The sequence below is a fragment of the Notolepis coatsorum genome (assembly GCF_963971535.1).
Source record: "Notolepis coatsorum genome assembly, chromosome: 4".
NCBI classification, from domain to species: Eukaryota; Metazoa; Chordata; class Actinopteri; order Aulopiformes; family Paralepididae; genus Notolepis; species Notolepis coatsorum.
This window is the reverse complement of record NC_140168.1, coordinates 29,551,090-29,573,964: the sequence shown is the minus strand read 5'-3', so window position 1 is coordinate 29,573,964 and position 22,875 is coordinate 29,551,090. Positions and strand designations below refer to the sequence as shown.

General features: G+C 43.6%; 1 protein-coding gene across 2 annotated transcripts; it reads right to left on the bottom strand.

Annotated features, from left to right (window-relative positions):
- LOC311227729 (homeobox-containing protein 1) lies at positions 1-22,593 on the bottom strand. Of its 2 annotated transcripts, XM_084313499.1 has the most exons (11): positions 22,363-22,593; positions 21,670-21,798; positions 20,705-21,131; positions 20,299-20,384; positions 17,478-17,588; positions 13,782-14,012; positions 13,178-13,334; positions 6,992-7,074; positions 4,924-5,019; positions 4,403-4,518; positions 1-2,422 (listed from the first exon to the last, which is right to left on the bottom strand). In XM_084313499.1, exons 2-11 carry the CDS (start codon positions 21,758-21,760, stop codon positions 2,276-2,278), a joined length of 1,545 nt encoding a protein of 514 aa, XP_084169625.1. In that variant the 5' UTR covers positions 21,761-21,798; positions 22,363-22,593; the 3' UTR covers positions 1-2,275. The 2 variants fall into 2 exon arrangements, with proteins under 2 accessions (XP_084169625.1, XP_084169626.1); XM_084313500.1 differs by lacking the exon at positions 13,782-14,012.
- Between the last annotated feature and the right edge of the window lie 282 nt (positions 22,594-22,875).

Below are 22,875 nucleotides of genomic sequence, written 5' to 3'. Positions count from 1 at the left end.
TTATTATTTATTTTTGTTGTTAAAATGTAATTATTGATGTTGCTTATATATTGCATCATGTCATTTTGATGATTGCTGGAGGGTGATCATACAGATGTTCTTTTATGCTATATCATGTTATTCTGATGATTGTTGGAGCATGTGATGCAAGACAATAGATTCTCGTGTGATCGGACAATAAAAGTGTCACCTCTTATCTTCTTTTCGGAGAGAGAAGCAGATAAGAGAGAGAGGAGCAGTTTAATAATCGAGAGACAGTGTGTCGCTTTAGGCGGGGGGGTTCCCCTCCCCACCCCCCACCTGACAACAGGACTGTCTTGAGGTTTACAGGATACATTTACAAGAGTACAGGGTGACCCCCCACAGTCAGAAGAGCTACATAACACTGTCGGGACACGGCCGGGGTAACAGTTGCTGTCGGGAAAAAAGCCACATGGCGACCGGCACGACACATTCGTGACACCGAGTTATTCTTGAGGTAAGCTAGAGAGTTGGCTAGTGTTACAGTACTGAGCTAATGAGTGTCTATAGTGTTATAGTGTCGCGATTGTGTCCCATCGGCCGGCATGATGGCGTAGATGCAGTGGGAACCATCTACTGTTCCTGTCGGGGGAAGGGCACGGTTCGGGGCTTTAGTTCAGTGCCCGCCTCTACCTTGGCATAGCTTTGGCATCAGGAGGTATCGTGGCTGCACCGCGGCGCCGGAATCGAGGGAAAGCGGTACATTTTATGACCGTTGTCATAGAATACATCCACCCACACAGCCTTGGGCCATAGGGTAGAGAGACTAAAGTAATTCGGAGATCAAGTCATCTATTTATATTTTAAATAGAACAGTTTTTCTTTTCAAATACTGCCAATGTTCTGTGAAAAACAAGGGTCAAACGTGTGGTTCAGCCTGCATTGTTCCCTTCTGTCAGTTATAGTGGAGTCCACTTTTGAAGTGCAGCGTTGCGATCGTAAAATAAACATACGAGCTTAAGCTTTAGCTTATTCCGAAAAAACAAAGACAAAAAAGGAGAGAAGGTGCTTCTAGCATGTAGGTCAATACAATACGAGTATTGATAATGATTAACATTTGTCTTGGTGTTCTCTCAAAAAAAAGAAAAAAAACGTTTTTTTTTTGAAAAAACAAATCTTAAACCAGTAGACTTACGTAACTACGGTAATTCTAGTTCAGGGTTAAAAAAAAAACAAGACTTTGAATATACGCGTTGGTTACAGAAATAAACAAAGACAATTAGCATTCAATTTGTCTATCCCCGAGATGGACGACAGAGAAAACAAAACAAAAAACAGACCGACACTCAGAGATGTAGGACCCTGGGCTCACTTTGCTAATTAAAAAAGGCATAAATAATCTATCATATTTTGGCAGAACATATTGATAATACGACATTCGTTTGAAGGAAAATATAAGCTTATTATTGAGAGAGAGAGAGAGAGAGAGAGAGAGAGAGAGAGAGAGAGAGAGAGAGAAAGAGAGAGAGCGAGAAAAAAAGGGTACAATTCTTCACTGTCTTTAGTCCACCATCTTTGGGATTACCTGAGATTCCATTTGTCCCTCAGGGCTCTGCTTGTTCGATATCAAGACTACTGATCGACTGACTGATTTGATTGATCGACCTTGCTTTCGGGGTGAGATCGACGTGAGGTTATAGTTTCCACGCACGGGCGTGGCACGAATCGAAGACATTCAGGCAGGCAGAAGGCAATCCTCATCATCTCAACAAAGCTAGATCCAGTCCGTACCATAAACCATTACACCGCGACCAAAGATCAATTCAAAACGTTCCCTCTCGGACCAACACACGCACCTGACCTGCAGGCTCTGCACACTCAAATCCATTTCAGTCTATCAAGCAAACACTCCTCGAAAATGTTTTAAAAAAAAAAGAAGAAAGAAAAAGGCATGTTGAAAAAAGATAAAAACAAAAGGCTTAGCTTAGAGAGGGAGGTGTATCGTTCTACAATCCTCTCTAAGGAGTTTAGGCTTTATTAAGACTGTCTTGGAATGCACTATACCGGTATATATATATATATAGATATAGATATTGCCATTACTATAAGCAGGATTACTGTTGATACATACAGTGGCCTCCTTACCACTAGAGGCACCGCAGCGAGCTTTAGCACCCTTCTCCCTCTGTTCTCGGAGTGCCGTAACCCCCCAAAGGCCACCGGGGGAGTAGAAGACACTCCTATTTATTTTTCCTATTTCATCTAGTTATTATTCAAATATGTTGATGATCCAAAGCTCCTCCCGGGGCTTCGGTCACTCCTCGTCCACGGTTTCCCTTTTCGTTTCATCTGCTTTCTGTTCCAGGACCTGAGGTGTGGGGCTTGGAAGGGGCGGGACCTCCGCGGCGGCCAATGAGGAGGGGTCTTGGTGATCCATGTTCTTCTGGCAAGACATCTCCTCCTGTGGAAAAGAACCATCAAATAACGTGTGAACGAACGGATGGCGAAAAAGGATGCATCGAGTGATAAGTGTGTGTTGACATACAGATTGCAGCGACTGCTCTACCTCAAACTGGTTCTGACCACCACTGGCGCCTTGGTTCTGCTTCATGCCGTCTTCAGTCCGACCTACAACGTCTAATCATGCCCGCTCTACTTCAACCTGCTCTGCGTAGTTCTCCTGCCCCCCGGGGCAAATGGCCCTGAGCCATCTTCTTGTATCTTATCCTGTACACCAGCGATTGTAGTCATATGCCTCTTTGTTCTTAGTTCTATTTATTACTTAAATTTTATACTTTTCTTATATACCTTGATTCTATTGCCACTATGTATGCATATATATATATATGTCTGCCCATTGCGAACACAGGAGCTCTCTAACCCCTGTTCCCGTCTCTCTGGTCCCGCCCCGTTGGGCCTGTACAGGTGGTGCGATAGTCAAGGTGGTGTGATCTTCCCTGCGCCGTCCTTGATGTGGCTAACTGCCTTCTGTCTGCTCGGCTCCCTAGTCCAGATGTACGCGGACGACACAGTAATTTATGTACATGCCAAAAACAAAGCAGAAGCGGCAAGAGTACTTAATACAAGCATGATGCAGGTAGTTCAATGGCTCACTGACTGTTGCCTCCACTTGAATGCAGAGAAGAGACCATCTGTATGTTCTTCGAAAAAAAGAGAATCAAACACACCTGATCCAGATGTCTTTGCTGCTGGAGAGAAGCTCCAAGTGGTGACCGAAATGCAAATATCTTGGAATCATCTTAGATTGCAACCTCACATTTAAAAAAACAGGTAAAAAAAAGTCACGAGAACAGTCAAATTCAATCTATCCAACTTCCGCTACATCAGAAACTGTCTGAACATTGAAGCAGCAACACTGTACTTCAATGCCATCATCATGTCACACCTTATAATACCTTGTATTACCAGGTGGACCAAGGCCTGCAAACCAACTCTAGCACCCATTCAATCTGCGTACAAACAGGCTCTGAAGGTTTTGGACCAGAAGCCTATCCGTTACCACCACTGCAATATCCTTGACAAGCATGCCCTCTTGAGCTGGGACAACATCATTAAGTTAACCGATGCCAGTCTGGTCTTTAAAATCCTCCATGGTCTAGCCCCACCCCCACTTTCAGATTTTTTTCACTCTCAGCAGCAGGTTCACCAGAACTGTTGTACCGGGTGATTTGGTTGTTCCACTAAGGAAAAGCACATTTAGCCCATCAGCCCTCTCCGTGAGAGCTGCTAAGACCTGGAACTCCATACCAATTTACATCCACCATATTGAAACACACAGATCATTCAAACACAATCTCAAAACATGGTTAAGAAATAACTACACATATGAACACAACAGCCCTTCAGAACCCTAACCCTGTCTGCTTGCTTGCCATGTATGCATCATGTATGTATGATCGTATGTACCCAATATGTCGTATTATTGTTTGTACATTGTACATGTCTGCTGTATACATTTTGCATGATGTGTTTTTAACCCGTTCTTAACTGTATGCCATATATGTTATGCTTTCTTTTTTAGCGGATTTTTAACACCAGGCCCAGAGACAACAGTTGGAAATTAGCTTTGGCTAACACTGTCTCACACATTTACATTCATGTATTGTTCATTAATGTGTGTTGTCCCTGTTCAAATAAAGTTTAAACTGAAACAGATTTTTTTTCCCCCTTTCCTATTGCTAGATTTTTTTGTGAGGTGTTCTTTATCTTCATTGGGGAAAGTCTGGGAGTGTCGCATATTTGGATTTATGGTGGTTTTTGTTTTTGATCTATTGTGATGTTTCTTCTTGACTTGTACAAGAAGGCTTGTACAGCCCATGGGGGCAATTCCATGTGATCTCGATCTATACAAATACATTTGATTTGATTGAAAAAAGAAATGACTCTATTCAGTGATCAATTCTGCTCTGCGCTGACTTACTTGCTCTGAGAATCGATTGACTTGCTCTGCAAACTCCTGCGCCTCCACCTCCTCCCCGTTTGAATGGCAGCTTGGACTTGGCACCTCAATTCCATGGCTTTCCAAAATGGCTGCCTCTGGAAGGGTGACAAATGAGAAGATGAGGTGAATCAGAAAGGTCTTTATTGCCAAGTAGTTTTCACATACAAGGAATTTGATTTGGTTGTTTTTGGTGTGACATTGACAGACAGACAATTATGGTAGAATAAAAAAATAAAGTGGAATAAAATAGATATAAACTAAATTAACATAGAAGCACAATAGAATAGAATTATACAATTTTAATTAAAATAGGAATAGGCCAATGTGCAAAAAGTATGAACATTGAGGTATCAAGAGTTGTGATTGTATATACAAAATACTCATCTAAGAATCTAGGTAATGTTTTGGTCTGTTGACCTACAGTGGACTTGTGTTCCTACCTAGAAGACGTGAAAGTGACAGCAAGAAAAGCCTGAGAGGGTGTAGGTCGGGGGCCTCACCTATATTGGCCCTTCTCTTCATCTCCTTCCGACGGTTGGCGAACCAGTTGTAGACCTTCAAAGCCGTCACACGCTCAAATTCGGACAGCTTGCATCCTGGTCAATGACACACGACATTGGTCCTCATTTATGATCCTCATTTATCATGCCATCACTGATGAAGAAACTGTCCCCATCTGATATATAAAACGTTCCCAGATATAAATGTGAGTGGAAGTTCCATATGACAGGTGTGTTTGAGTATAATAATATGCCCACATCTGGCAATACCCACCAATTCATTTCAATCCACCATTTCTTAATAGGGAGGTGTAGTCTGACGTCACTTTAGTTTCCCGCGCGGTCCACCCGTATAGGGATTTATCATTGGGAAAATGTATCATCGGCTAATGTAATAATTCTGCCTCATGAACATTGGCAAGCTTTCCATTTTTGCACAAAATGAGTTCCCTTCTATCACTAACATTATTGTTTAAGCATTTTTGGTTGAAATAAAGTTAGTTAAAAGGTTGTTTAATTTGTTGTTAAAAAATAACTACACTTACCAGCCTGTCGTGCAGTGCTGTCGCCTAATACACGCCACGGCCATTGTGTTGACGTTCGTTCAGTGAACGAAACTTTGTTATTTTGCTACTTTTACGATTAATTGCGGATTTTTTCATGTCGAGCTATAGATTGTGGATGAATACACACAGAAAGGTACACCATGCCAATGTTCATGCTTTATTTGTTTTAAACGAGACGATTTAGAAATGTGTCCATTGAGAATACATTGCAATTTCTAGTGGGGTGGACCACGCGGGAAACAACAATGACGTAACCACTACACCTCCCTATAGGGGCATCTTATTAGATAAAACAGATGTTGTATATATATTTCTTATTGCTGATGTTGACAAGGTTTTCCATTGGGGACATAATCTGCAGTCGAAGAAAGGTAATAAATCGCAAATTCCTTTTGGAACCCTAGTCCGATTTCCTACCTACCAACGATGAAGTTGAACAGTAGAGTCCTTTCTCAGCACAATCCATGGTGTTCCTCATACCAGCTCCAGCTAGTTAGCCACAAGCCAACGCAAAGTCAATGGGGACAAGCTCCTGTCCGTGCAAGCCGCCTGAAGCTCACCGGAGTCTACTTTGTGAGCACTGTGGAGTCAATGTCTTCAGTCAAGATTGTACAGACGGGAGCTTGTCCCCATTGACTTTGCACAGGCAAAGGACTCCTACTCAACATCACATTTGGTAAGCAAGAAATCCCTTTAAGCGGTTTGTGAAGCTGAGCATTGCCCAACACTCATCAGCATAATAATCATCCAAATGTACGCTGACCATATTCCACTCCTCAAAACGAAACAAAAGAATGATTTAAAAGATAATTACGGCAGCGTTGTTGCATTGTTGGATGAATAAAACATCAGGCAAAGCCCCATTTAGCTTCCAGTCTGACATGTGGGTCTTTATGATTCAAATGAAGCCTGATGCGGTGGGGTTTTAATATGACAGATAAATTATACTCCACAGGCTCATTTGCCTGTCATCGCCTTATCCATAGGCTGAAAGTCCGTTCGTCCGTTCGTCCGTGTGTCAGTGTGTCAGAGGAAACCAGCGGTTGTGACTGGAGGGTCGAGGAGAGAGAGCACTGCTTCACACCAGACAGCAGGTCTGATCTCACTGCTACAATTACTCTGTTCTGCTTCATGTAGAACTTACATACAGTTTCATTTTATTTGGTTGTTTGTTTTGTGTGTGTTTTAATTATTTACCTCACCTCTGTGATGTATGTACCGTCTGTGTCCAATAGTCTTATCCGGATTGTTCTTTTTGGTTTATTTATTTACTTGATATTTTATTCAATTGTATTTATTATTAATTTGTCCCATTTTCCTTGTTACCCTTCGAGAGGTCCCCTCACCAGGCCGCCATTGTAAATAATAGTGGTAGTGGGTTGGGGACATCTCTTGTTTTGGTTCCCCGTCCATCACCAGTTTTGATTATAGTGCGTGTTAAATCACGGCTAAATGTACCGTATGTAGACGAATCACAGAGGCCATATAAATGATGCCGATACCTGGTTTCTGGATGACAGAGTTGCAGGCGTTGGCGATCTCCTCCCTCTTTGCCTCGTCTGGGTACTGGTTCTCCATGAAGAAACTGTAGATATTAAAGACAAAAGCAAAGACGATGGGCATTGCGTGAAAACAACGCATTTACAAGCTTTGCCAGTGGGTTCAACATGGCCACAGCTCCCGTCTCATACATGCTCTCTCTGAGATAGTCGAGATAGGTGAGGTTCATTATATATTCCACTGAATTTACTAAAGCGCACATAATTTCAGTGATAAAAGTGTGCTGACTTTCTGTATTCAGTGCTGGGGGGAGAACTAAGTGTATAGAATAAGAATACCGTACTTTTCGCACTATAAGCCGCACCTGAATATAAGCCGCAGCAGCTAAATTTAATGATGTGTACATATATAAGCCGCACTGGACTATAAGCTGCAGGTATTTTAATGTTTAATTACCATATGTAATTAGCATTGGGACACAATACTGTCGGACAAATAACAAGAATTAACTCATTTACAAGTTGTATTACGTTTAGCAAATAAGGGAACAGATAAATAACATTTCAATGCAGTCAAAAAAGCAATATTTAGATTTTTACATTTTCGGGTTTGGTCACGTCGAGTCACATATAAGCCGCACCGTTATATAAGCCGCAGGGTCGAAAAATGGGGGAAAAAGCCGCGGCTTATAGTCCGAAAAGTACGGTACATTAGATATGGTGGTCAAATTAGGAGGTAAGATAACTGGTGAAGCAATGTGCAGTATTACAAACATGTCAGACCAGTACAACAGGAAATTGGCAGAAAAGATCATAGCCGATCAACTGCACCCACTATGGTCCGAGTACGCACTCTTACCCTCAGGGCAGAGGTACTGCATGGCTAGGACTAGAACGAAACGATGCATTATGTCTTTTGTCCCACGCAGCATTCAGCTGCTTAATACTTTCAGCGCCAGACCCGATGATAGTCGGGTTATCTCGCCAGCGGTTGAGCGCCATACCAGAGTACAGTCGGGTTTTCATCATTTTTTCTTTTATTCAATCGATTTTTTTTATTCATTACAGGTTCACGGACCTCGATGTTACCATAGGAAATCATTCTGAGATCACTAGAGTGCAATACCGGCCGCATCCTGCTAGGTGGAAGTATCTCCCACCCTTTGAAACCTTATTTCACACCATGTGTTACATCTAAACCCCTCCGGGCGCAGAATTTTGGTCCAGGCAAGTGTAGCGGTTCACCCGATCACATTGGACCGCGTCCATGGCCGCTCTATGCATGTGTTGTGCCGGATTATGTCGGGGACCCGATGGACACAAATACTGGAAATCGCGATCCGACAATTGGAATATTCTTTTTGAGATACCCCCGATCAAAAGGTAAGGACTATCTAACGTCAATTCCACCTTGATCCTACAATGATTTCATATCGATCCAGTCGATCAATGTATGTAGTATTCAAAACGAATGCCGTTGATGACAATCAGAGCATAACAAAACGACCCCCCCCCCCTTTGATGCATTCATGATGAATGATGAAACATAATACCCATTATATACCTTTGATTTGGAAATAGTAACGTGTCCAGGCGAGCAACGCTAACGCTTTTAGCAAAATGCACATATTGCTCCATAGCGCCGTTCTCAGGAATTAGCCAGGATCACTCTGAAACTACAATATTCACCACGGTATAACACGCGAACGTATACATGAAAAAGATTTATTCTTTTTCACATGTTGAACGATGGATAGGTAATGTAAAATGAGCCATAGTATTGTCTCCATAGCTATAATATAGAATATAGATATAGCCCTCCAAACACCGTGACGCACAGTGAAAATCACTATCTCTTAAAGCGGTGGCGCAGTAGGTACAAGGATAGCCAAAGCCACTGGCGCTGAAAGTGTTAACAAGTTTAGATTATTTGGTCTTTTTTAGCACTTGCACCATGGTGCCGTTGAGGGTCATGCAGTGTCATGCTTTTTATGATGTTCGTATTTATTATGCTAATGTTGTGTTTTCTCTGTGCTGTATTGTCATATTTGTGCCCATTAGGCGTTTTTTCTTTTTGCTCTCTTTGTGCAAAGCAAATTCCTGTGAAGGGCAATAAAGGTTTCATTCATTCAATTTGCGGTTTGGCCTCAAATCCCTTCTCCACTGAAGAGCAGGTACAAAATGTACAACCGTTTTTTCATCCCTTTGACAACTAATGCTGGATATCTGCTGTCGTACAAATATTATCCTCAATGTATCCTTTAATTTTATGTCGCAGTGGTGATCTACGAGTGTCGACTAATGATCCGGCGTGAACTATATTAAGAGTAGCCTAATACGCTTGACCAGTTCATTTAACTACTGCAAGCAGTTGATTCAGTTGAATGAAGATATGAGTCTTTATTGTTATTTATAGCGTTAGATGCCTGGGGATATTTTCTTGATGTTACCATCATTAATGAAATCTCTGCTGGCAAATGCTGCTCATAAAAACAGATATGTTTGATGCAGTACTCTGACTGGTTTATAGCAGTGTTATATATCCTCTACAGTAATGATCCCCCCACTGATCTATAATATATTATAAATATAATAATATTTAATATTTATAGTAGCCTGCCATAGATCATTTTATATATCACATATAGCAACATCTCTATCTCTAGAAAGAAAGAAAGAAAGACGAGCTACATTGCAACAACCCTAATATTAATTTGGCAGTCAAAATCCTATAGGATATCTGCTTGAGCAGCTGAAGATGATGATTAACCTTAATGAGGACAATCGTTTCCCCCTGAAGACACCAGAGACTTTGCTAATAGACAATATTAGCCTGTCCCTCATCCATCCTGGAAATGACAGCTTGATGCGTTTACAAACCCCGAGACGTGCCCTCACACAATCGTAAGAATTAAAACAATAACGTCATTGACAACTTTTCACAACTAGATGTCGATCCCTTCCTCGCCATGGCCAAGGAATCTATAAAAGAAGGAAGGGTCATTACAAACGGTATGGAAACTGTCAGTTCAGCCGACATTGAGTTGAATGGGATTAGCCGTCTCCCTGTTTATGATCATAATCATCTGCAATGTGTTGCATTGTTAACTAGCTAACGTTTGATAGCTGGTATATTTAGAATTTTAATACAGGCTTCAATAGAACTGGCACCAGAATATTGACACCAAGCAGAGCATAGAACGCTGGAATTCTTCCTTCTTCTATAGTTTCCTTGGTCACAGCGAGAGGTCACCTTACAGTCATGATAGGTGTTGTGGGTCATGTGGTAAGAGACTTTAGTTTCTTCCCTCCGTTTGTTAAGTGCTAAGATTTGCTACATCATTTCATTAGCATTTAGCACATAACATTAACATTTAGCACATAACATTAACATTTAGCACATAGCATTAACATTTACCACATAACATTAACATTTAACGTGAGGGTTAACGTGTCAACAATGCAGCAAATCAAGTAATTTTGCTTTGATTTCTAGCACATTAAGACGCGTTTCTTGGGATCAGATTTTAGTTTCAGGGAAATTGTCTGACACAGATATTCTATTTTAGCCAATATCGATAGGGCCGATATCCCATACCAGTATTGGTGCATCCCTACTTTTATTCATTCTACCTGTTAAATCCATTTCAAATCAGGCGAGAAGAGATGTAGATAACTGGGAGGAGACAAGCTAAAGAGGTAGTGTAACCCGAATCGATACTAGGAATATGTCCCTGATGTTTTGTACACAATGGAGAGGAGAGAATGAACCATATTCTGTCCAAACTTCTAAATCTTACAACTGCTGAACTGAACGGGACCTGCATCTTGGGGGTGGGGGTGGGGACATCCCCATGTGACCCATCACAGGAAATGACATGATGCAAGTTGTATCGTCTCACACATCATAAAAACTCTCCGATAACCAATAAATACATCCACGACCGCAAGTAAACAACCACTAAATCATCTCAGAACCACCGACAACTCTATTGTAATCGCAGGGTAGCAGCGGCACCGAAACGAGTCCAGCCGGGCACTTTAAAATGTTTCCGGGGCGCCCGAGTGGCGCACCACGTTACTGTGCTGCAGACCTACGTGGTCGACCCGGGTTCGTCTCCCCCATATCTTCTCCCGTTCTTCCTGTCCTCTGCTCTCTGTCGGTCATGTCTGACCAGAATAAAGCTGTAAAAATGCTAAAATAAATCTTTAAAAAATAAATAAAAGAAATGTCCACTTGAAAAATTCTTGAGGTCCTCGGCTCCTCGCACTGTATGAAGAGTAAGGACACAGCGTTTTATCCAATGAAACGGCAGCTACACGAAGCCTGCTGTGACCGTAATCCAATAAGGAGCAGCCTCCTCCAAGTAAAGGAGTAGATTAATGGACACATTACGCTGATTGACTCTGCTCTTTCTTCTATCATAACACAGTTAATAATGCTCCTCCAGGCCCTTAAATAACTCTTGCGCTGCCCACCTCTCCATCCGGGCCATCGAGGTACATAACGGTGTAAATGAGCTGGTGTGAAACGGTCCTCTCTCAAACCTCGTCCTCTTTTCCCGATCCACCAATCACAACTGGTACTGTGACTTCGGGACAAACTTTAAGCAACAATTGCGATTGGAGGATCAAGAAAAGAGGGTGAGGTTCGAGATAGGTCCATAGTACATTCAAATAAAGAGAGCGAAACGTCTTGATGGGGGACGACAGTGGCTCAAGGAGGTAGAGCGGTCGTCCAGTAATCGGAAGGTTCCCGGTTCGATTCCGTCTCCTCCCGGACAGTGCCGAAGTGTCCTCGAGCAAGACACTTAACCCCCCCTAACTGCTCTCGACGAGCAGGTCGGCACCTTGCATGGTTGCCTCTGCCGTCGGTGTGCGAGTGTGTGAGTGAATGGGTGAATGAATCCATTTACCATTTGATTCACTCGCATCAGTCTGTTTGTAGCAAAGAAAGTTGGCGTGAGAGGAGGACACGCTAGTGCCGTTGATGCTTACAAAATGGGAACCGATTGAATATGTATAGGAGGACGGAGCATTCACAGCGGCCTAATTCATATTCATTGTGAACACACAGCCCCTCCCCCCACGTTCGCTCCTGGCACGGCGATCGCATTTCTCACTCACTCAGGCTGAAACATTTCCGCGCCACCTGGAGAGCAGCTGCGTCCCGCCGCGCTCCATTCCCGTCTTTCCATCAACTCTGTACGCATGCGCGCCGCCTCTCTGAATTCCACTTCCCGTCATGTAGGAAGATAAATAAAAGCTTCTGTTGCCAATTTTATTTTTAATCACCCTTTCCCTTTGTTTACTCAGTCCTTTTAACCGATTTATTTCCTTAACTTCTCTCGTTCTCCTTTCTCACCCCCCCCCCCCCCCCCGAGAGACGATCATAATCTCACTTTACAAAAACGGATCAATTTCCTCCAACCGCCTCAGCCTCCTTCTCACTTGCTCTATCCCACCCACTCTACATCCACGCCCCAGATATATACACACACACACACACACACTCAAACACTCTCTCTCACTCTCCCTCCCTCCCTCTCTCACATCATCTTAACCTCTGCTGTATTGTCCTTCAGTCTAAACTAGCTCATAAAGATCAGCACTGCAGTAGAATTGCGTAATCGGGGAGCAGCGGCTGGTGAGCGTGGCCCGAGTGCCCGTGTGGTCTTATTACTGAGAGTGCGCCGGGCCGCGGCTGCACCCTACACTCACAGCAGCCACGCGATAGGGAATCAATGGGGCACCACAGCGGTTACGGGGGCCTGCGTACCGCTGCTCACAAAATGATTCTCTCTATGAGAATATGCACAGTGGGCTGATGGTTAGAACAGTGGTTCCCAAAGTGGGGTAAATGGCAAATGGTGCATTTATATAACAGCTTTTATCCAAAGCGCTTTGCAACGTATGCCTCACATTCACCCGTTCACTCACACAGTCACACACCGACGGGCGGCAGGAGGCGACCAACGCGAGGTGCCAACCTGCTCTCATCGGGAGCATTTAGGGGTTAAGTGTCTTGCTCATGGGCACTTTGACTCGCTGCCGGGAATCGAACAGGGAACCTTCCGATTAAGCTTGGGAACCCTTTAGCTATGGAACCAGCACTGAGCACTAATAACAATGGCAGATGATTACAATTGACAAATCCCAGTCCCAAGCCTTGCAATGCGATTGGCTCACCTCTCCATGATTGACTGGCACTCCTTCCTCCAGGTGAACCTGCTGCCCCTGCGCAACCTCAAAGGCCCGCCCACAATCCCGCCTCTCTCCGACGCCATGATCCCCGCCCTCCAATCGGGCTCCTCCTTGACCAGAGAGCGCATCGTCAAGGTGGCACCTGGGGAGAAGGGGAGAGAGAGAAAGGGCTCACCTTTCTACAGTTGTCAACAAAAGAGGACAATAACTCAGTTTGACCTGTTGTGACTAGAGCAATGGCATTTCAGAAGGACATATCTCAATAGTATAGAGTGGCATTTTCTTCATGTGGTAAAGATCCTCCAGTTCTCCCTTCCTGGCAAACGGGTGCCACTTAACACAGTAGAGATACTGTTACCCCCCCCCTGGACAAAGACAGTGACCACAGAGAGACAGATATGCATGGCAGGTGATGAGCAGGGATCATGGACAGGCTAACTAGCTACAAGACTGGGGATACCTGCTAGGACCAGGACTAAGGGTGAGACCGGAAAGGGGGGGGGGGGGGAATAGGCATGGGTTTACTGCCCCGAGACCAGAGATAGCTGTGTGGCTACCTGCTAAGACTGGGACTGCGTGTTACGGTTACCTTGCTGGGTCTGGGCGGCTGCGGCAGTGGCAGCGGCAGTGTACCACGGCAACAGGTGCATCAGCAGCTCTCTCTGCCTGCCCCAGGCTGTGTTGGGGTTGAGGTTGGTGTTGGGGTTGGGGAGGATGTTGGCGAGGCTGGTGCTTGCCCCCGCACCTGTCCCGTCTCTGTCCCCTCCCCTGGCCCTGGCCATGGGACCCAGGCCGTGCTGGCTTTCACTCCACCTCAGCCCTTCAGTCAGGATAGAACCACCGGTCAGGCAGGCCACGGCCCCACAGATTAAATATAGACAGTTGCGCCAAAGCGTGGTTCGGAAGAGTTCGGGGGGTTTAGATAGATGATGCCGTGTTTTAGGGGGTGGGTCATACGAACTAGTGCATTACGTGGCTCTGGGTTAATTGAGCACACTCCTGTAGACCTGCCTGTCTGTTTGTTTAGTTTCATGGTCAATCCAAATTCAAATCCACACATCCTATTGGTTTAAATTTTATCCCGGTGTATTTTGCGAGATGGTGTCGGATACCACTTCGGTTCTTTTTCTGAACAGGTTTACAGTGGACAGGTCCAGAGGAGCTCGTATTTGTTAGCAAAGTAATGTGCCCACTTTTGACTGACCATGTTGCAGAGAAAAGTTATTGTTAGTATCAATATGTTAATAGCCCGTTTGTTAGCCATGTAGGAATGAAAACCAGCACCAGAGAACCTCCGGGAACAGGACTGAGAGCTACAGAGTAGCCATAGCAAAGCTTAGGGGGGTAAAGGAAGGGGTTACAGAGAGAGGAGAGGAGGTAGGATGAGTGGATGGTCCATGAAGGGCTCTCTCTCCGTCGCGTAGAAGTAATGTTCTACTACTTATTTAATTATGAATACATGGGACTGACAAACCATCAAACATTAAGGACGACTTTGGTCTAAGAACCTCTCTTTGTCACATGTCCTAAAGGTTATTAATAGGATTGCCCCATACATCAATACTATCATAGCATAGACACCAAAACCCTTGCGATACATGTGACAACAAAAGATTCTTAAGTATTATAATATTTGAAGGGTCCCCATGAGGGCCATTTTGGGTATTAAAACAATATGTATAGTAAGTCTAGTCTAGCAACAATCCTGGAATCATTGGTAAATAACCAACTCAAAGCATTTATCTCAAAACAGTTTTAAGAGCAAAACATAGCACTATCTCAGCCACTACATTACTTAGTCAAAGGAAAACACTGAGCCAACCTAGATCTGTCAAAAGCATATGACATAGTTGATCATTCTCTTCTTTTACAAAGATTATACAGCATTGGCTTTGATACAAATGTTTGCAGCTGGTTTCTTAGCCATTTGTCTGAGAGACTTCAGTGTTTGAAAATAGGGAGTTCCTGCCCATTACAAAAGGCGTTCAGCAGGGATCAATCCTGGGTCCCGTCTTATTTACTATGTATATTAATACTGGAATGTTTTTTTTTATCTTTAAGTGGATGACACTATTGTGCATCTTATTGCTGACTCTGTACAGCTAGCCATCGAGAACCTGCATATCTACTTTAATGATTTGCTAGATGAACTTATTAATCTTATTAACTGGTAGTTAATGCAATTTTTTTATCCATACTCTTCTCTAGAACCAGCGATAATGTTTATAATATTCTGCATATAACAGTGAGTGAGTAGAATAAAATAGCTTGCCATCTGGCTGGATGAGAAATTTACTATAGAAAATCTTATCAGTAAACTGGAGCAAAAATCATTGGCTTCTTGTGCAGGAACAGAACCGGCCTTGAAATCATTAATAGAAAGAGGGTCATTAAAGCAGTCTTGGATTATGAAGATGTAATTTATAGACATGCTGCTGCTTCCACTGACAAGTTAACGCATCATAAAGATTAATATTCTCATAACTTTTGGACAGTTTAGAACCATTGTCACAAACCACTCTATTTCAGTGTGTTTTAGCTGATCATTTAATTGTGCTTCGTCTTTGAATTTGTACCGTCTTGACATCATTGCAAATGAGGGTGACCTCAATTATCCTTCAGGATTTCAAATAAAAGTTTGAATGAATGTGACAGCGTTTTTTTGTTGATTTCATGCTGAGAAAATTTCCCAATTTTAACAAAGTAACAAAAGTGCTTGCTTGCTAACTCACCAGTTTGTGTTATTGGCCTGCATCGGACTACCCCAACCATTTCATATTAATCAACCACTCTGCCATGATATCAAATATTACTTAGTATCATAATTCTTGGTCTGTTAAACTCTTAATAAGCCATAGTCATATTTTCAGGAGATTCGCCTAAAAGTACATACCGGTACCCAAGTAAATGGAAGATTGCTCCACTTCTACAAGGTCCATTTGCATGTTATTGGTATCTAGGGACATCTATGGACCTCAGGGAATGTATTCCTATTGTGTCTGTTATTATGCTTGAGTAAATTGCAATGAACCAAAGGAGAACATAAATTATTATTATCTTACTATCTCTTTAGTACCACCAGGCGCCCGTTACAGGGCAGCAGAGACTCCGACTGTGAATGAAATCTACTGTAAGTACAGTTACGTTTGTATAATGTCCATAGCTCCACCATTTTTTACCGGATTGCAATGCATTTTTTTCCCTAGACATTCACAGGAAGGTAAAGAAACAATATACGTTGTATTCTATGGCAATAACGTTGATGTTTGTTCGACCCATGAGATATAAATCACTATTTTCACGTCAAGCGGCTGCAGCTTCGACTGTGGCTGGTGTGAGCTGGGTAGTATAGTTTTATGAAATTTCTACAATGGTTCCATGACAGCATCATGTCCTTGCGTCTAAATCAACCGGTTTCTGGTGCAATGCGCAGAGATTTTTATAAGCTCAAATTTCACTAATAACACCTAAAATCATTGGTAAACATAGTGCTTAAAATAATACACTTTGACTACTGTTTTGATAGGGTTAGGGTCTTTACTCTTGGCTACATTTGAAAAAGAAACGCAACATCACTTAATACGGACTGTATTGATCTATTTGTGACGTGATATAAATGTGGTACCGGGCCGATCGGGCTTAAGAGGTTAAGTGGTGTACGGTGAAGTTGTATCATTGTCACAACCACTCAGGTTTTACTGCTAACAGAGTTGCCCATTTATGCAGAACTCTATCCTAGGACACGGGGAGGTCAACCCATGCCGTTACTCTACCCTGTATATGCCGCACATTCACCCACTAGAATTTAATCTCCAACCAGATGACTTGACAATATTGATCAGGATCTCCAGTGACAGGCCTGGTTTGATCCTTTTTTCCCTCTAAAAAAATCAGTTTCCCGTCCTTCCTTGACCTCGCTCCTTCACGGACCAGAATGACACGGGTGGAAGGGTGGGGTCACACGATGGGCGAGAGAGGATGTGTAGCAGGGAGAGCGAGGCAAGCAGTAGTCCAAGGCAAGCACACATAATGGACAAACACATCATCCCCTTTAGACAATCTAACCTCCCTCAACATTCACCTAACACTCAATGCCCTAACCCAGGTCTATAATACCCAACCACCCCAGAACGAATCCTCCTATATGCAGCCTGCATCCTCCCTATAATAACCCCAACCCTAACCAACCCACCGCTTGACAACACCCCCACCCCATACTGAAGCTACTGCACAACCCTTCTACTCCCAGTCTAATTCCCCCTGCCCCTGGCCTCAAGCCTCTCACCTGGGTTGTTTCTCTCCAGGAGGTACCAACGATAGAAGGCCCTGCGTTTAGAGTCACTCATCTCCAGGCCCTGCTGAAGCAACCACTGGGAGATGTAGCTCTGACTGATACCTGGAGGGGGTGAAATATGTATTCAATATGTATACAAAACTCATGCACATGAGTCTCTTTTCTTGCAATTCTAACTTGAAAAAAAATATATATATATATATATATATATATATATATATATATATATATATATATATATATATATATATATATATATATATACACTGTTTCAGCTCTACAACGATATTGGGCTTATTAATTAAGAGTGAGATGTTGTGTATTTTCAATTCAATGTTTTAATTGGAGGTGTATAGACAATTCACAGGAGTTTCTTTGCATGTCTTTAGGCAGAAAAGTCTTAATCCTAAACTCTTTTTGATCACCAACGATACAAATGTGTGCCAATGACCTACTGGAACAGGTGAGTAATCTGTCCAAACGTAGATGTGGCTTTTTAGTAGAATCACCAGTGTTTCCCTGACCTAGCTCAGTAACTGAACAGTGTTATTAAACCAGAATGCAGCTCAGTAACTGAACAGTTATTAAACCAGAATGCAGCTCAGTAACTGAACAGTTATTAAGCCAGAATGCAGCTCAGTAACTGAACAGTTATTAAGCCAGAATGCAGCTCAGTAACTGAACAGTTATTAAACCAGAATGCAGCTCAGTAACTAAACAGTTATTAAACCAGAATGCATCTCAGTAGCTTAACAGTTATTAAACCAGAATGCAGCTCAGTAACTGAACAGTTATTAAGCCAGAATGCAGCTCAGTAACTGAACAGTTATTAAGCCAGAATGCAGTTCAGTAACTGAACAGTTATTAAACCAGAATGCAGCTCAGTAACTGAACAGTTATTAAACCAGAACAGATCAGTAGCCAGAATGCAGCTCAGTAGCTGAACAGAACAGTGTTATTAAACCAGAATGCAGTTCAGTAACTGAACAGTGTTATTAAACTAGAATGCAGCTCAGTAGCTGAACAGTTATTAAAACAGAATGCAGTTCAGTAGCTGAACAGTTATTAAACCAGAATGCAGCTCAGTAGCTGAACAGTTATTAAACCAGAATGCGTGGGGTATGTCTGGGAGTGCTTGCATTCTTTCATTTATTTACATTTATTTTAAAATTTGTTGGACCTTATGGTGTTCTTGTTCTGTTCTTGACTTATTGTTATGTTTTCTTCTTGACTTGTTTAAAAAAGACATGTACGGCCCATGGGGACATTAACGTGTGTTGTCGGGCCTTATAAATAAATTTGATTTGATTCAGTAGCTTAACAGTTATTAAACCAGAATGCAGCTCAGTAGCTGAACAGTTATTAAGCCAGAATGCAGCTCAGTAACTGAGTTATTAAACCAGAATGCAGCTCAGTAGCTGAACAGTTATTAAGCCAGAATGCAGTTCAGTAGCTGAACACTGTAATTAAACCAGAATGCAGCTCAGTAGCTGAACAGTTATTAAACCAGAATGCAGCTCAGTAGCTGAACAGTTATTAAGCCAGAATTCAGATCAGTAGCTGAACAGTTATTAAACCAGAATGCAGCTCAGTAGCTGAACAGTTATTAAGCCAGAATGCAGCTCAGTAGCTGAACAGTTATTAAGCCAGAATGCAGTTCAGTAGCTGAACACTGTAATTAAACCAGAATGCAGCTCAGTAGCTGAACAGTTATTAAACCAGAATGCAGCGCAGTAGCTGAACAGTTATTAAGCCAGAATTCAGATCAGTAGCTGAACAGTTATTAAACCAGAATGCAGCTCAGTAGCTGAACAGTTATTAAGCCAGAATGCAGCTCAGTAGCTGAACAGTTATTAAGCCAGAATTCAGCTCAGTAACTGAACAGTTATTAAACAACCAGAATGCAGTTCAGTAGCTGAACAGTGTTATTAAACCAGAATGCAGCTCAGTAGCTGAACAGTTATTAAACCAGAATGCAGCTCAGTAACTGAGTTATTAAACCAGAATGCAGCTCAGTAACTGAACAGTTATTAAGCCAGAATGCAGCTCAGTAGCTGAACAGTTATTAAGCCAGAATGCAGCTCAGTAGCTGAACAGTTATTAAACCAGAATGCAGCTCAGTAGCTGAACAGTTATTAAGCCAGAATTCAGATCAGTAGCTGAACAGTTATTAAACCAGAATGCAGTTCAGTAGCTGAACAGTTATTAAACCAGAATGCAGCTCAGTAGCTGGACAGTTATTAAACAACCAGAATGCAGTTCAGTAGCTGGACAGTTATTAAACCAGAATGCAGCTCAGTAGCTGAACAGTGTTATTAAACCAGAATGCAGCTCAGTAGCTGAACAGTTATTAAACAAGAACGCAGCTCAGTAGCTGAACAGTTATTAAACCAGAACGCAGTTCAGTAGCTGAACAGTTATTAAACCAGAATGCAGCTCAGTAGCTGAACAGTGTTATTAAGCCAGAATGCAGCTCAGTAACTGAACAGTTATTAAGCCAGAATGCAGTTCAGTAGCTGAACACTGTTATTAAGCCAGAATGCAGCTCAGTAGCTGAACAGTTATTAAGCCAGAATGCAGTTCAGTAGCTGAACAGTTATTAAACCAGAATGCAGCTCAGTAACTGAACAGTTATTAAACCAGAATGCAGTTGAGTAGCTGAACAGTTATTAAACCAGAATGCAGCTCAGTAGCTGAACAGTGTTATTAAACCAGAATGCAGCTCAGTAGCTGAACAGTGTTATTAAACCAGAATGCAACTCAGTAGCCGAACACAAGTGTTATCAAACCAGAACGCAGCTCGACAGCCTACCTGTGACTTGGCCGACAATAGCCTGAGAGATCCTGCGGTTGTTGAGGAAAGTTTTGATCTCTTCTTTCACAAGGTTGCTGTCCCTCCTAGGGCAAAGACAACCCAAAGCGTAACATTAAAATGCAGTATAATCACACGAAAAGGCTAAAACAACGTCCCACACTTCTGTCTAACCTTGTCCACTCATGTCTCGTCTTTATTTGGCTCTCCCTGCACACCTGACCTGAATTGGCTCAACTAAGTGTTCTGTGAGAATAAACCTGCACCACTGGGGGCATCGGCTGTCATTATATGATGTTATAATTGTCTTTCTTCCGTCCCTCCACTCTTAGTTTCTATTCAAGTTCTCCTCAAATCGTCCCATTTCATCTCCCTCTCTCCGTCTCCCACTCCTCGTCCTCCTCACCTCATGTACTCCTCCACCTTCTCCTCCAGGTCCCACTCCTCTTCTCCCATCATGTCGTAGCTGAATGACCTCTGAACCCCCACGCCGGGAGGGTAGAGGGGCGGGGGCGAGGCCTCGTAGCTGTGGCTGGGAGACAGCGAGGCGCCGTCCAGGCCGGAGGTCTGCGTGGTGGCCGAGGCCAGGGAGAGAGAGGAGGACGAGGAGGAGGACGAGGAAGGGGCGGCGGCGGCCGCGGTGGGAGTGTCGGTGGCCGGGGTGGCATGGGGGTCACAGTACGCCGGGCGGTGGTCCGGGTCGAGCCGCTCCAGGGACTCCAGGGCATGGATGATCTGGGGCTTGGTCATGCCCGACACACGCAAGCGCTGGAGGAGGTCTATCTGTTCTATGGTGTAGCGAGGCTCCACCTCACAACACTCCATCCTGGCATCTATAGGCGGTAGACACACGACAGGTTAAGATGATAAATAAATGAAAATGTTGGAAATTGTTTACACAAAGAAAAAGAAAAAAAAACAGGTTTTAGGTAGATTTGAGCAGAGTATTGGGAGCAATTCGTTTGAATAAACTTTTTTTCATTACACTGGTTCACTAAAACATTCACATTCAAACTAGGCTATAATGGAAAGCAAGCAAGAGTAGTAAACGATTTTTAAGATTAAACTCATTCATGATCGGGCAAATAATTAGACCGCATTCATTCTCCTCTGTGGAAAAAATGTTTGGGTCATTCAAAACTTTGGCATAGCTTCGACAACTTGGCACAGTCTCCAGCAGCCAACCTTGTGTTCCGTTTGTGCAAAGGCTGGAACCAATGTTAATAAGATCGCCCTGCCAAAAATCATCATCATCATCATCATCAGGGCCAGTCAGCCGATATGCACTGGAGCTACGAGTAGCAACACAGAACATGGTGCAAAAAAAATGCAAAGAGTTAGGTCAAATTGTGCCTCTTTGACGGTAGCTACCTGGAGGTGGAGGAGGGGGCGACACCGAGAGGCGACCCGTGGGGAGTGGCTCGGTGCGTGGGGTCGCCGCGGCGAGGCTCCACTGTCGCATGGCTCGGCTCGGTGGAGCTCAGCTCAGCTGGCACCACACTAGTGAGGGGGAGAGAGAGGGGGAGACGTGCTGCAGTGTGTTGCGGTTCACTTTGAGCTCACACAGCCTCGCTGGCATACGTACAATAGCAAGACAGCTATCTAGCTAGCTACAGTAGCTAAAGCTACACCTCTTGCAAGGCTGAGTAGGGTCCAGCTGCAGCGCCGGAGAATACAGCGCGGGTTCGTGGCTGCCACAGGCTTGGAGATGAGCTGCAGCTGCATACTATTGCAGGCTTGCCCCAGTGAGAGGATTACCGGCGCTGCAGCTGGACCCTACTCCGCTCCAGCGCTTTCCAGCGACCTAGCAAGCTGGCTAACGTTAGCTTGGCAATTAGCTAGCTACCCATTCGTAAACATTAGACTAGTTAGATATCATGATCATGACATTGCCGGTCCTCTGAGAGGGAGTTGATTGGGCTACTACTTTAGCATTTGATGTTTGGTTAGTTACTACATGAATTAAATAAAGTCAGTTGCTAATTAGCTAGCTAATGTTAGCTAACTAGCTACAGATCATCTGAGATAGTAGTTGCGCTGTTCCGCAGCGCCCCTCCGGCTTACCTCCCTCCGCTGCTGCTGCAGGCTCCGGGCAGCCGGCTGGTTCCGAGTAAAAAAAAAAAGCTGGCAATGCAATTGGATCGGTGCACTGTCGGGGAAAAAACTAAAAGTGCTGGCCCACCCCAGTTGTGCAGCAGCACCAACTAACTCCCCGGTCCGTATAGCTACTAACAGTTTTCAACTAGCAGCAACGGAGGTGGTGATCCGTGCAGGGTCACATTGTCTAGACAAGCGATGCAGAGAGAGGGGGAGTGAAAGTAGCCCGTGTGAGCCGAAGAGTCGGTCTCTCTCAGTTGATGTGACCCCTCACCCGTCACAATTTCAATGATGATTCAGGAAGTACTTTTATGAATGAGAGGGAAAATCAAAATTCTTACTTCTTCGCAGGACCTGCTGTGTTAACTTGCATCCCAAGTCTCTCCCTCCTCCGCCTCCAGCTGTTAGAATCAGCCAGCTGTTGTAGGGTAGTCTCACAGCGCGTTATCCACGGATGCATAACCTGGAGGACCAGGCTTT